This window comes from Rattus norvegicus, chromosome 10 (assembly GCF_036323735.1).
Source record: "Rattus norvegicus strain BN/NHsdMcwi chromosome 10, GRCr8, whole genome shotgun sequence".
Lineage (NCBI taxonomy): Eukaryota > Metazoa > Chordata > Mammalia > Rodentia > Muridae > Rattus > Rattus norvegicus.
In genome coordinates, this window is record NC_086028.1 from 85,053,229 (window position 1) to 85,068,694 (window position 15,466).

The 15,466-nt window shown below is 41.8% G+C and overlaps 3 protein-coding genes across 3 annotated transcripts; all 3 read right to left on the reverse strand.

Annotated features, from left to right (window-relative positions):
* Positions 1 to 2,431: 2,431 nt before the first annotated feature.
* Krtap1-5l1 (keratin associated protein 1-5 like 1) lies at positions 2,432 to 2,827 on the reverse strand. The gene has a single exon (XM_003750925.4). The coding sequence runs from the start codon at positions 2,825 to 2,827 to the stop codon at positions 2,432 to 2,434; it is 396 nt and encodes a 131-aa protein (XP_003750973.1).
* Positions 2,828 to 6,860: 4,033 nt separating this feature from the next.
* Krtap2-4l1 (keratin associated protein 2-4-like 1) lies at positions 6,861 to 7,253 on the reverse strand. Its single transcript, XM_008768208.4, has one exon. It carries the CDS (start codon positions 7,251 to 7,253, stop codon positions 6,861 to 6,863), a length of 393 nt encoding a protein of 130 aa, XP_008766430.1.
* A 7,820-nt stretch (positions 7,254 to 15,073) lies between these two features.
* Positions 15,074 to 15,466, reverse strand: Krtap2-1 (keratin associated protein 2-1). The gene has a single exon (XM_001055917.6). The coding sequence runs from the start codon at positions 15,464 to 15,466 to the stop codon at positions 15,074 to 15,076; it is 393 nt and encodes a 130-aa protein (XP_001055917.1).

A 15,466-nucleotide genomic window follows, 5' to 3' on the forward strand; every position in this document is an offset into this window, starting at 1 on the left:
GAAAGTGATTTTTGTTACCTCAGAAGAACACCCTTTAACCTTTAAGCAATCCCTTGCGGTGCCCTACTAATCATGACCTGTAGTTCATCTTGTTGATTCTATGACTAAAGATTTTTATCCCATGGAACAGAAGCTCCATGATGTATCTTCTGTTTCAGGCTTGCTTTGTTCTAGAAGACTCTTTGGAGATTAGGGAAAGAATGGTGACAGGATGTGACCAAGATTCTGTATTCTGCCTCACGGGACTTGAGAGGATTGTATAGGTTCAAAAATGCAGATTGGTAGACTGATGAACTTCCTTTCATCATTTTCCAAAGTACATATCTACGAACGCTAGTTACAAGATGTTAACTAGATAAGAGCAGCAAACGTCCTGGCTTACTCAGTTCGAGCCTAATGGCTAGAAATGGTCTTCTTGCAAGACAACATGGCCTTGTTAATGTTCTAAAGCAACTTCTTAGAAAATCTTCAAGATGACAGTGGTCCTAGTTTGATTTGTTGTTACTACGAGAAAACATTTCGACCAAGAACAATGTATGGAAGGAAAAGAGTTTTATTTCAGTTTCTGCTTCTAAGTCACCATTCAGCACTGTAGGGAGTCAGGGCAGGAACCGAAGCAGAAATCATGGAGGGATAAAACAAGTTTGCTCATGGCTAGATCCTTGGCTTAGCCTTAGCTAGCTTTATTTTTTTTCTGGTCTTGGCTATTACTTTTTATTTAAGTATTTTTAGCTTGAAAATTTTCATATATGAGCATTGGAGTATTATATTAACATCATTTCTACCCACTGTCCCCTCATGCCCCGACTCCCTCTCAAATTCATAATTATAAATAATATTTAAAATATTAAAAATAATATATCTCTTCCTGAGTTGTGTCTCTTTTGTGTTGCTGATATGCACTTGGGATTAGATGACACATCAGGGAGCTGTCACCCTAGAGAAAACTGATTCTGTTTCTGTAAGGAGCCACTGATAGCCTATTATAGCTCTTCATCTAGGGGTGAGAGGTTGAGAAATTATCCCTATCTAGAGCCAATATCCATCATATACAAATAACTCTAAAGAACAACCAAGAAATCAAAGGAAGCCATTAAAATGGACTACAGATCTGAACAGAGATAAGATTCTTGAGAATAGAATTAAAGTTGGCTAAGAAATACTTATGAAAGTATGAAACATCGGTAGAAATTAGGGACATGCAAATTAAACCTACTTTTGTCTTCGTCTCACCCCACTCAGAATGGCTAAGATCAAGAAAACAACTGACAAGTGCTGGTGAGGATGAAGGGGAAAGGGATCCTTCATATGTTTTTGGTGGGATTTCCACCTGGTTTGGCTTGCATTTTTACACAGCCGCTGTCTAGGGGTGGTAGTGCCCGCAGTGGGCTTAATCCTCTTACATCAATCAACAATCAAGGGAGTTCTTCGGACATGTGTCCACAGGCCAATCGGAGTAAGCCATTTCCTCAGTTGAGCTTCCCTCTTCCTAGGTGTCTCTAGATTGCACGAAGCTGACACTACAGGCTAACCAGGCCAGCAATAAAGCTTCGAATACCATTGGATCACTGAGTACCTTTCCTTTGTGGATGTGTGAGCATAAAGGCCGCATGCTATGGTTTACTCGATGATCTACACATCGCTCCATGAAAGGGATGTAGCTCAGTTTCAGATGAGAAATAGTTGCCTAGGCAAGTGAAGTGACTTACTTTAGGAGTCATGGATCATCGTAGCCATGGCTAGAAACATCTTACGCTGTTACTTTGCCAGCCAGCGTTTATGGTCTTTCGTTCTACATTACACCTTAGTATCCCTTTGATGCTCGCAACAATCATCTGTAGACTCACGTTTGAGTGACTAGAGAGGCTTGACAATGCCTCGGACATCAAAATGACTCAAACGTCCTCTTTGTAAAACTTTGGAACACAGGGGCCAGGTGAGTGTCTTAATTATTGTGTTTTCTTAGTGATATATTTGGTTGCAGAAATAATGAGCCATTTAGGGGAAATCAAAGAGAGAATTATTAAAAGAACAACCACATTTAAAGGGTAAGGAACTGCAGTGGCTTATTGAGATTTTGAAAAATTCCAAATTATTAAAATATTCCAAAAAAAGAAAGCATTGACAATAACTTTTTAATCATTGAAGAGACCAAATGCATTTTATTAAATACAAATCCCAGTTGGCTATTGAAGTAGTTCTGGTAAAATTTATAGTAATGTTTTACCCATCCCTCTCCACAGTGTGGGCCTTTTGTTGGAGTTCAAGTCAACGAAGTTGGCTCTTCCACCCCAAATGAATTTACCTCCTGCGAAATTACGTAGCTGTTACAATAGCTGAGTTATCAATTCTGAAATTTAGAAGACTTTTTTAGGCTTCTAGTTGGATCATTTTGAAGTGTCATCTTCCTAAGATTCTTGTCAGAAGGCTTTCAACAGCTGGGCTCGGAGCAGCTGGGCTGGCAGCAGTAGCAGCAGCAGGCTGGACGGCAGCAGGACTGTCCACAGTAGGATGGACGGCAGCAGGAGGCCTGGGCATGGTGCAGCTGGCAGCAGGTTGGGGGTATACAGCTCGCCACACAGCAGGGGGGCAGGGAGGTGCCCTCCACACGGCAGTCAGGGCGGCACCATCTAACACGGCAGTTCACGGCTCCACTGCCACTCCCCTGGCCATAGCCAATGCCACCCCCGATGCCAGAGCCTGTCTCGCAGCAGCTTGGCTGGAAGCAGCTGGTCTCACAACAGCTGGGCTGGCAGCAGCTGGAGCCACAGGTGCCACCAGTGGAGCAGGTGGGAAAGCCACAGAAGCTAGTAGAGCAGCAGGCCATGGTGTCAGGCGTTGGGTTGAGAGCAGTGTAGTTGAGAGGAGTTTCTGAATTCTGCCTGCCTATCCCACCCAGCGCCTTTTATATGCCTTGGCCAGTCCCTCTGCGACAGGTAACATTTTTATCTTGTTACTCTTAAAACCAGACTTTCTGGGCCCCTGAGTTACTTCAAACATATCTGTAAATGGGTGTGTCCTTGTGGCTCAGCTAATGCTCATCACACATGTTCACCTGAGGTAGACGTGTTAAATGTCTTAACCAAACAGAGTCGTGATTTCCACTTGAGTCTTAGCCTCAGTCTTGTGTTTGTGGTCACAGCGCCTGACCAGGTGACTCTCACCACAATAGTTATGGGGACATACTCACCAAATCTCAAGTATGCAGGAAAGACTTGTTGACCTTGGGTTGTCCTTCAAGAAGACTGTCTTTATGATTCTAGTTTTATTTTATTGGTAAGATCACAGTTTTTGGATCGTTGCACAGAAGTGATACATTAGACACGAACAGGTGTTCTCAGATCCCTCCAGATCTGTCTGTCTGTCTATCTATCTATCTATCTATCTATCTATCTATCTATCTATCTATCTATCTATGTATCCATCCATCTATTTATCTATCATCTATTTATCTATCTATCTATCTACATATGTATATTTGTATATATATATTTATTTATTCTTCTATACTTAGGTCATTAATATTTGAGAAAACATTTGTCACTCAGGAGAGTGTATGGAACAAATCCTGTTGCACTCAATTTAAAGAAGAGGCTAAAATTTATAATTAGTAAGTGGGGATAAACACTCACAAAACCTTCAAGTGAAATTTATACTTCTTTATGAGAGTTAAAAATTAATGCTACGTGGATTATCTGGACAGTGTCCCTCAAAGTCTGGGTTTGATTTCAACTTATTGTCATTTTACGTTATTGCACTTCGTGCCCTGGCAGAGAGGGCACTGCATTCAAGAGGACAACAGGTCAGTTTATAAAGAGGAGTGAAGGAGACAAAAGGAATTAGGAAATACTAATTTTTCCTGCTTCATAATGTTTGTAAGGGAGATTGAAAGTGGTTTACCAATATGTAGTAGTAGTTACAAATGCAAAAACCTTAATCTTAGCAAACAAAAGGTTAAATAATTCTTGGTAGCCAACAGAAGGCAATGTGTATTTATTTCTGCTCAGTGTTTAGGGTTCCGTGAGGGGACATGAAAAACACAGTGATCAAAACGTCATTTTTGCTGCCTGTGGTGATTTTGCTGACCCTGCACATGTGGACGGAAACACAAAGCTGGCTTTTAGGAGATGGGGAAACTGTTCCAAACAGTGTTAAGACAACACTGGAATAGTATGAATGCCAGCTTCAGAGACGATGAGTGCTGTCTGGTAGCCATGACTATAGGCATGAAGTTGAAAATGGTTACATGTAACCACTGGATAATGCAAAGAAAAACTAAGTCATCTGTGGACCACTTCATATTTTAGGTGCAGAAAGCAGTATACTTTCAGTAGACGTATCACAAGACGGCTTTGTTTTACTATGCACAGAACGCTGAAGGGTTATGAAGAAAGAGTAGATTCATTTGTCTCATTTTTGCTCCAGTGCACAAAGCAGTTAGGTCTCAATGGAGTTAATTTAAAAATTGAATTAAATACAGAGCCATTCATTCACAAAAATCCTAGACTGGAACACTGGTGTGCTGGTAGAAGTGACTTCTCATTTCCCTCAGCATCAGCTGTTGGGAGAACACCGTGATCTGGGATCAGATAAATCTGCAGAGGTTAAACGAGCACCTGTACCCACATGGGGAAGAGCTGGCTTTGAAAGCCTCCTCTCCTGCCCCCAGCCAGTTCTTTTTATTGTCTAGCCTGATGCTTTCTGGGTTCGGTGAGTATCAGTACTGCCTTTATCTTAAATAGGTTTCAGCAGTTCAAAAATATAAATATGAGGTGTTGGGCAAGATAAGCAATGGAATAATAATGCGAACACACAGCAAAGATGTATAAATATGTTATAACCCCTTCAAGAATTTTTAGCCCAGAATTGAAATAAGTCATATTTACTTTCTAGTTGCTTCTTGTTTCCCACCTTGAATTTAATGGACCTTCTGGGTTTCTGTGTTTGTCATTTTTATTGTGGATTCCTCTGTGCGTGTGTGTGTGTGTGTGTGTGTGTGTGTGTGTGTGTGTACATGCCTGTGTGTGTGTGCACACATGTGTGTGCGTGTATGTGTGAGTACACACATATGTTCAGGTTTTTGTGTGTACACATGCATGTGGGAGCCAAAAATCAACCTTGAGTGTCATCCTCAGAAGCTATATTTTATTTTATTTTATTTTATTTTTACTTTTTAGATAGAGTCCATCATGCGAACCTGGGCCTGGCTGATTAAGTTGTGTCTACCCTCTGTACTGGGGAATTACAAGCCTATACTGCCATGTCTGGCTTCCTCCATGGGTCCTGGGATTTGAACTTCTTTCCTCATTCTTGTATGGCAAGCACTTTGCTGAGTGAGTCATCTCCCCTTTGTCGTCATAAGAAACGTCATAGACTATCCCAGCCTCGACCTCTCATGCCATGTATGGACCCAAGGCTTTAAACAGCTCCTTAGAGCTTATGGATGGATAGGGAAAGCACATTAATTCTCTAAATTGTTCTTCCTCTCTTGCTCTTTATCTGTCCAGTGCTGTAGCCAAAATGTATAGATGGCCCTTGAGGTACTTCCCTCCCTCCATACCTCTGGCCATTCTGTTCCCATGGATGAGAACACCACTTTCCTTCTAGTCTGGGCAACAAGATTTTAACTCATATAAGATATTAGCATTTCTCAGACTTCCTTATTCTTTCTAAACAATAGTAACACCTTTGCAGATCCCATACGATATGTGTACTTCTATTTCTCATATTCTTCTATTTAATGTATCAAGGTAGATATGACTCATCTCCCCAGAGGCTTTTAGTGAAAGAAACATGTTGAGCTGGAGAGACGGCTCAGTGGTTAAGGGCCAGTGCTCTTAAGCACTTCCAGAAGACCTGGTTTCAATTCCCAACACTAACAGAGCAGTTCACCTCTATCTGTAATTCCAGTTCTGGGGAATCCCATGCTCTTTTATGACTTCTGGAAGGACCAGGAAAACACACAGAGGCTAAACACCCAAACATATGAAATCAAATAGTAAAAATAAATAAATGGGCATATTAAAATTTTTCTTTATGATTATTACACGTATAGACACATCTAAATACATAAGTGCAGCTTAATGTTTTTCTCATGTATATGGCTTAGAGTTGACCACTTGATATCGGATAACCAATTAGGGGTCTCATCCATGGGGGAGATTCATCCTTCCTCTCTCCGTAGTCATTAATTTCATACAGCCTTTCAATTACGGGTGGGGCCTTGAGTGATTTTTTTTTTTGAGGGAAAATCTTTAAAACCTCAATCGAATGTTTTTCATAGTCTGTGCGGTCTGGGACTTGCAGGTGGTAAGCAATTAGCATCTTGAGAGGAGCATGAATAAACAGACTTCCCTCTGCTGGTAGGTCGTCCATAATCCAGTGCATGGCTCTACACGCACACAAACAACGCAGCACTAATTTGACTCAGTGGGCTAACAGCGAAGGGGTATGAAGCCGTGAGAGGGTTGCGGTTGGTGGGGAGGGGAGGAAGGTCTGGAAGGAGTTGAAGGGGGAGTGTGGAAGACAGATGTGATCAACATAAATTGAGCCTGTGTAACAAATCCTCAAAGAATAAATGCAAAATATTTTAAAAGGTACAAGTAAGAACGATCAAAGCAATGGTTGGTGAGGCCCAAGAAGAGAAATTTATTTTAAAATAAGCATGTTTCAAGACTTTAGACCCAAGATAGAAAGCAGGGCACAGACAGCTATAAAGACTTGCACAAGTTTTCCGGGCCTCTATTCACAAGCTGGTTGATTCAGGGGTATCGGTGGCTCGCGGGAGGAGTTTACACAGAGAAACTGGAACAGACGACTTTCTGAAGGATGGCTCTTGCCCCAGGTGCTCAGCTCACTGCTCAGCAGCAGGTGTTGCAGGGGGAGGTCCTGCAGGTGGTGCGACAGGGAGCAGGCTGGCAGCAGGGGGGCCTGCAGCAGGGAGCCTGCACTGAGATGGGCTGGCAGCAGGTGGAGGCCCAGCAGCAGGGTCTGCAGACCACAGCTGTGCAAGAGCTGGGGCAGCAGGTGATGGGGCGACAGCAGCCCTGCTGCAGGCTGCAGGGGTCACAGCAGATGGGGCGGCGGCAGGGCTCACAGATGGGCCTAGTGTAGTGGGGCACACAGGTCACAGGGCGACACACAGTGGTCTGGCAGGACACTGGGCGGCAGCAGCAGGGGTCCCTGCAGCAGCAGGGCTGGCAGCAACCTCCACAGCTCTGGGAGGAGAAGGATCCACAGCAGGAGCCGGTCATGGTGGTGTCTGGGCTGGAGTGAGGCTGAGAGGTGAAGAGTGGTTGGGAGTTCTCAGGTGTGATGTCTCCTCTGGGTCGGGTCCCTTTATATACCTGGACAGTGCTGATGACCCCTCTTGTTTATCTTTTGACTAATTAATCCAATGTCTGTTTGACTAATGGTTGAGTCATTGGTTTCCCTCATTAAAATGATTCTCATTGCATCTAAATATGAACATCTTATACCCACTATTCACTGTGGAAACTTGAAAATTACAGCCATGAGGCAACAGAGTGCTATTTGACAGAAGATTTGAGGGTTTGTGGAGTGGAGTGTTTTGTTGTGGTACACTTACCCATCATGTATTGATTAATTCCTGAGGCCAGTTACCATGATCTCAGACATTTATCACTTCGCTGTGATGAGAACACTCCCAAATTCTGTCTTCTCATTTTGATTATGCAACATTGTTAACTGTAGTCACCCTTTGTGTAATGGAAACTCAGGACTTTCTCTCTTACCTGACTATGGCTTTACTTGATGACCAATCCCCCCCCCCCCCAGATCCTTCTACTATCTCTTGGTCTCATTTCAACTACCAACATTAAGATAACCTGGATCAAATGGCCACAAAAGAACTCAGTTTTTAACATAATCATACATAACATGCTACCAGGTACAGAGATCACCTACTGGATTCTCCTCCCTTAATGGCTACTCTGGAAGCAGGTGTCTATAAACCAAACAAGCACTTGGAACATTCTTTATTTAATGGGATTCTTTGACAATACATTTATTTAACATTTGGTACAAGAGAATACGAATTCCTTAGCTAGAACAGCAGTTCAAATACAAAAAAATTAAAACGTATTTTAGATGTGTTTATTTTATTGTATATGCCTGAGAATTTTGCCCAGATGCATGGATATATACCATGTACATGCCTTGTCCTCTAAGAGGTCAAAAGAGGTCACTCCTTGACCTGGAGTTACAGATAGCTGAGAGTCACTATGTGAGTACTGGGAATTGAACCTCGGTCTTATGCTATTAGCAGGCACTCTTAGAAACGTTCAGCCATCTCTCTAGTCTTCCCAAGTTTATTCTTATAAAGTATGTCTATATTAAATGAAATCATCTAAGGTCACTGAGCATCATACTTTTCTGTAGTTCATGGTGCACATATCACTGATGCTTCTCGTCATAGGGAACTGAATTTATCTCTAAATCCTATTTTCTTTGTTGCTTGTTTGAAGCAGAAACTTCCTATGTATCTCAGGCTGACTTTGAACTCATAATCTTCCTGCCCCAGCTGCCCAAAGGTTGGAATTACAGATTACACCATCATACCTAACTGGAAACACGGATTTTCTACGGATGTGTTGGTGTATGTGTAAGTGCATTGCACATGCATGTATATGTGTGCATGTGCATATGGGGGTAGACAAAAGTCCATGTCAGTGTTTTATTCTTGTGCCTTGTTTTACTTTTTTGAGATGGGAATCTCTTACCTGAACTTGAATTTAGCTCAGTAATTCAGCCAAATTTTCTGGCCAGCTAACTCCAGGGAACCACCCATCTCCACTTCCTCTCATGGCTGGGGTTACAGATGCACACTGCTGTACCCAGTCTTTATATTGGGGATAAAGGTTCAAACTCAGATGGGAATGCTCCTGTAGTAAGAACTTCCTTTACTTTCTGAGCTATCTCCCCGGCACAGATGCTGTGGGGAGATCCCCCCCCCCCATTCCTTGCTATCCTATAACTATCATCAAGTGCAAATGATGCAAGTTGTCTTACCCTAGACTGCCTAGGTGTTATTCAGTATATCTTTCATAGGAGGCAGGCAGGAAGGCTGCCTCACAGTTGTAGAATACTGCGGCTCTGCTCAAAACACACCAGATGTGCAGCTTCAGGGCGGTCTCTTTACTTTCCAGCTTTGCAAACCCTCCCTTAACTTCCCAGGCAGCATCTAGATGATTTTAGAATTCTCTCTCTCTCTCTCTCTCTCTCTCTCTCTCTCTCTCTCTCTCTCACACACACACACACACGCGCGCGCGCGTTCATGCATGCGTGCATGCGTGTGTGTGTGTGTGTGTGTGTGTGTGTGTGTGTGTGTGTGTATGTTCCAGGCTCCAGGAACCAAAGTTACCCCAGTGGTAACTAAAACATAATTTTACTACTTCCAAAGGAACTGTAGTGCAGTTTGTGGCATGCTTGCCTAGCACTCACAAAGCCCTTGTTTGATCTATACTAGGTATAGAGAGGTACACAGCTATAATCCCAGTACTTGGGAGGCAGAGGCAAGAGGATCTGGGGTACCAGGTAATCTTCTGCTACATAGGAAGGCATGTAGCAGCATGGCCTACATGAGACATCACCTCAGAAGCAAAAAGTGAGTTGACTGAGTATATTGTTATACCAGAGAGATAGAGGAGGGAGAAATGTAGATATGTCTATGGCTAAAGGTGCTTCACATGCTCTAAAATCTTCCCTTTGTATTCACAATGTGGCTTCTCCTCTTCTTCCTCCTCTTCCTCCTCTTTCTCCTCCTCCTTTTCTCCTCTTCCTCCTCTTTCTCCTCCTCCTTTTCTCCTCTTCCTCCTCTTTCTCCTCCTTTTCTCCTCTTCCTCCTCTTTCTCCTCCTTTTCTCCTCTTCCTCCTCCTCCTTCTTTTCTCCTCCTCCTTCTCTTCTTCTCCCTTTCCTTCCCCCCTCTCCTTCCTCTCCTCCTCTCCTCCTCTTCCTTTTCAAACCAGCAATATAAACAGTTGTATGTTCAGTGCACATTGATATCCAGATTTCATGTTGCTATGGCATCTCATGGTTATTTCTCTCTCTTTGCAATGGGAGTCTCCTCTAAAGACACAACAGCAACTTTATAACACAGATTTTTCTGGTGCGTGTACTTCTCATCAATCACTCCACGGTGATCTTTTCTCCTTCTTATATAGCAGCGATCTACAAGGAGAGAGTCTGAGGATGGCTCAGCAAACTCTTCAGACATTTTTGTTATTGTAGCACACTTATCCTGGCTTCCTACCCCATCCTCATTGGGCACATGGTTCATGTTCCCATTATCCATGATGCAGGGCTCGAGGACCCAACTGCTTGCTCTGGCATGGGCAGCAAGACAGATGCTGTTTTCCAAAACCATGTGTCCAATAACACTCAATACTCACATGAGGCTGTGCCACTCACTGGCTTTGTGTCCTTGTGTCATATAATTGTGCATATCTGGTTTCCACGAGGGTTAAATGAGCTAATACTCATGAAACACTGAGAGCAGAGTCAGACATTTAGTGTCTCATCTTTGTTAGATGAGTGAATGTATTTTAGCTGGCTTTGCTGGCCTGTCATCCCAGTACTCAGGATGCAGAAGCAGGAGCATGTCTAGTTTGAGGAATGCCTGAACTGTGTAGTGAGATGCTCTCTAAAAAATGTGTTTAGAAGATTACATGGTGGGAAAGGGCATACGATTACAAGATGGGAAAGGGCACTCTCTCAGGGTAAAAGGCTTTGCTTTGTAAGCATCAGGACCTCAGTTACACTCCCAGAACCCATTTTTTTAAGAAAGCAAGGTTTGGTAGCATATGATCACAATTCTATGCTGGGGAGGAGGAGATGGGCAGATGCCCTGGGCTACCTGGACAGCCAGCTTACTTTAACCAGTGGTGATGGCACCTAAGAAGTAACACCCAAGGTTCATGCCCCAAATAAACATGCATGTGTGTACCCTCAGGTGGATAAACACACACACACATACACACACATACATACACACATACATATACACACATACATACACACATACATACACACACATACATACAACACACATACATACAACACACATACATACAACACACATACATACAACACACATACATACAACACACATACATATACACACATACACACATACACACATACATACACACACATACATACAACACACATACATATACACACATATACACACTACACACATACACACATACACACACATACACACATATGCACATATACACATACACACACAAAAACACACATAAATACACATACACACATATACACACATATGTACATACATACACACATAAATACACATACACACATATACACACATATATACGTACATACACACATATACACACATACATTCACACATACACATACACAATATACACATATATACATACATACACACACATACACACATACACACATATGTACACACAAACACACACATACATACACACATACATACACACACATACACACATACACACATACATACACACAAACACACACATACACAAACACACACATACACAAACACACACATACACACACATACACACATACACACATACATACACACAAACACACACATACACACACATACACACACATACACACATACACACATACACACATACATACACACAAACACACACATACACAAACACACACATACACACATACACATACATACACACACATACACACATACACACATACATACCCACAAACACACACATACACAAACACACACATACACACATATACATACATACACACATACACATACACACATATACATACATACACACATACACATATACACACACATACACACACATATACACACACATATACACACACAGTGGTCATATTATTTTGCTGTATAATAGACTTTAACATTTGAATTGAGAACAAAGTCAGCATATTTGATATGGGCCAGTGCAGCTGCTACAGGATACCATCAAATAAGATGAGTACTTAGTGGTGGGTGTTTAGTCAGAGGAGTTGAACTCCTGCTGAGTGAAGAGGACAAGTATGAGTCAGAGCCATGGACGGTGTATGTTCCTGCAAACACCACCACCCAGCAACACACAGTCATTTTTAATCAAAGGTTTATAAAGAGTTTAGAAAGCTTCCTACTGGTGGTGGGCAATATATTTTGGTTATCAAATCATAGAACTCCATTCAACAACATTGTTTTGAGTATACTTTCTGTGGAAAATATTTTTTTTGTGATCTCAAACTCCTGATTGTTCTTACCAGTGGGAGCACAATTGTGCATATAAAACATGAATAGCTTACAGCTTATAAAAGTCTTAATTTGGAGCATAAACGTGCTGATTGTTTTATACAATTGAGCGATAATCTTCAAGTGTTAAAAGAAATTAAATGTTTTATAGTTTATTTATAATTTTAAAATGTCAGAGAATCTTACTATATCTAGTGGTACACCTGCTTGCAAAAGATAGATAGATAGATAAATAGATAGATAGAAAGATAGGTAGATAGGTAGATAGGTAGATAGGTAGGTGGATGGATTGATAGATAGATAGATAGGTAGATAGGTAGATGGATGGATAGATAGATAGATAGATAGATAGATAGATAGATAGATAGATAGATAGATGGATGGATGGATGGGTGGGTGGGTGGGTGGATGGATGGATGGATGGATAGATAGAGATAGATAGATAGATAGATAGATAGATAGATATAGATAGATAGGTAGATGGCTGGATGGATAGATAGAATTCTTTAACAGTACAAAACATTGCTGTAGGTTCAGTGAGACTGAAAAATAGTCAAGTTTTTGAAATCAGAAGATAATTGGAAGTGATTTAAGTTTTTTTCTCCAGCATGGTGACAGTTTCTTAAGACACTTGATTTTTTATTTTTATTTTTGGTATGCACATAATGAAATTGATCTCTCTCTCTCTCTCTATATATATATATATATACATATATATATACATATATATATATATCTCCTTATACTTTCAATATTAATGATATTATCATAACTTATTTGCTCCAATTACTATCTTCCTAGATCTTCCCTCCCCTATTTAAATAATTTCCTTTCTGGCTTTCATAACATATAAACTCTATTACCCTCTCCTTTCCCCCAGTAATAGCTTTTAGATAATGGATTAATTCATAGTAAAAGCATGTGCTGACCTAAAAATTACATAATTAAAAGAATCTAAAGAATGAATTGAACAATATCAACAATGACTGGATTTTGTATAATATTGTAATAGGCATAAACAAATATAGTTTAAAAAAGTCTTCCCACAAAATGGCTTCATATCTTACATTTTACTTTTTATAATATGAATATATAGCAGGCAGTTGTGTGGTATTTCCTAGAAGGTTCATCATCTCCATCCATTTAAGTCATCTCTTTCTCTCCCTCCTTTGTGAGCTGGAGCAGAAGGATGGTAGGTCCCCTCTCATATATCCAGGCAGACCTCAAACCATGTAGCCTTCATTGACTTCGACCTCCTGATCCTCCCGCTTCCATTTCATAATGTTGCGATTAGAGGTGTGAGCCGCCATGCCTGGTTTCTCTTTATCTCCCTCTCCTCTCCTCCATTCCTCTCTCTTACAGGACCTCACTATATAGTCAAGGCTATCCTCAAAGTTTTCATGATTCTTCTGCCTCAATCTCCCAAATTCTGGGATTATAAGCCCAGACCACCTTGCTTTGCTGCATTTTTAAATTCTTTATATTTATGTTGATTAACTTATTTAGTTTTTTTTTTAGTTTCTACACATCACCTCCATACATACAATATCTCTATATATGCATATATATATGTATATACATACATACAGTATATACTCTTCCAAGCAGGGTCTCTTGCTTCATCCTCGGTATATCCTTCAGTTTGGTGAGCTTAGGGCCTCATTTGTAGAAATTGGACAATAAAGGCATATCAATGAATAGAGATGAATTTACTTGAAAAATGTCATTGTTGTGCAAATTCTGAGCAGACTTCGAAGGCCACTGAAGACATAATATTTCTAAGAGATGGCACTGTCAATAACGTTCTAAATGTCTCCTCTGAAGCACATAGAAGGAGATCCATTATTGAAAGCAGCAGTCACATTGGTAGCAAGCAAAGGAGACTTAACAACTTGGACAGGAGGAATAACCTTCTTCCATTTTTACCACACGGAGCTCAAGCGTTGACTTCAAGCTGAATTGGGAATTCTCTATTCCCTGGGGAGTAATTTATTGACACCTATAACTATAATTATTTTTACCTCCACTAATAAGCAATATATTTCCCACCCATTAACCCTTTCTCTTCTTCAAAAGCACAGACGATTCAGCAGACGTAGCTCGGGGTTTCACCTACCTCAGCTTGGCAGATTTGAATGATGTACCAACAGGCGTCTGCTCAAGCGACAAGCCACCGGACTGGGCATACAGATGTTGCCTGTTCATGCAGATGTTGCCTGGACACAGCGTCTAGTCAGGCTGGGCCCTGCAGGCAGGTTCTCAGTTGGTTGGCGAGGATGGAATTTGGATTATGTAATGAGCAGATGGCGACTGTCACCAGTCTCATCATGTGCCATTTGCAGCGAGCCCGAGAGAACAACTCAGACTTAAGTTGCTTTTCAGAACAATTTAAGGTCGTTCTGAACTTCGTTCTGAAAAAGAACCTCTTTGGTGATTGAGACCAAAGGAAAATATCACAACACTCATGATTTCTATGCTGAGAATGTTTATTAGAAAACAGACAATATCACAGAAGAGCTAGATCACAGTCCAAAAAGGGAACAATGTTTTTATCAGAAAGGGGCCCAAATAGGTGTCTTCTGTGTATAGGTTGAAATACGTTGAAGATTAGACTTCTCTTCTTCATATATATATATATACATATACACACATATATATATGTATATATATATTCTGAGCACAAAGGTAAGATATATAGATATAGATATAAATTATTTAATCATGTCCTGAGTGACAGCTGGACGAACCTGGCCATCTCCCAGGTATCTTTATTGGTAAAGCTGATTGGCTCAGCAGCAGGTGTTGCAGGGGGAGGTCCTGCAGGTGGTGCGACAGGGAGCAGGCTGGCAGCAGGGGGGCCTGCAGCAGGGAGCCTGCACTGAGATGGGCTGGCAGCAGGTGGAGGCCCAGCAGCAGGGTCTGCAGACCACAGCTGTGCAAGAGCTGGGGCAGCAGGTGATGGGGCGACAGCAGCCCTGCTGCAGGCTGCAGGGGTCACAGCAGATGGGGCGGCGGCAGGGCTCACAGATGGGCCTAGTGTAGTGGGGCACACAGGTCACAGGGCGACACACAGTGGTCTGGCAGGACACTGGGCGGCAGCAGCAGGGGTCCCTGCAGCAGCAGGGCTGGCAGCAACCTCCACAGCTCTGGGAGGAGAAGGATCCACAGCAGGAGCCGGTCAT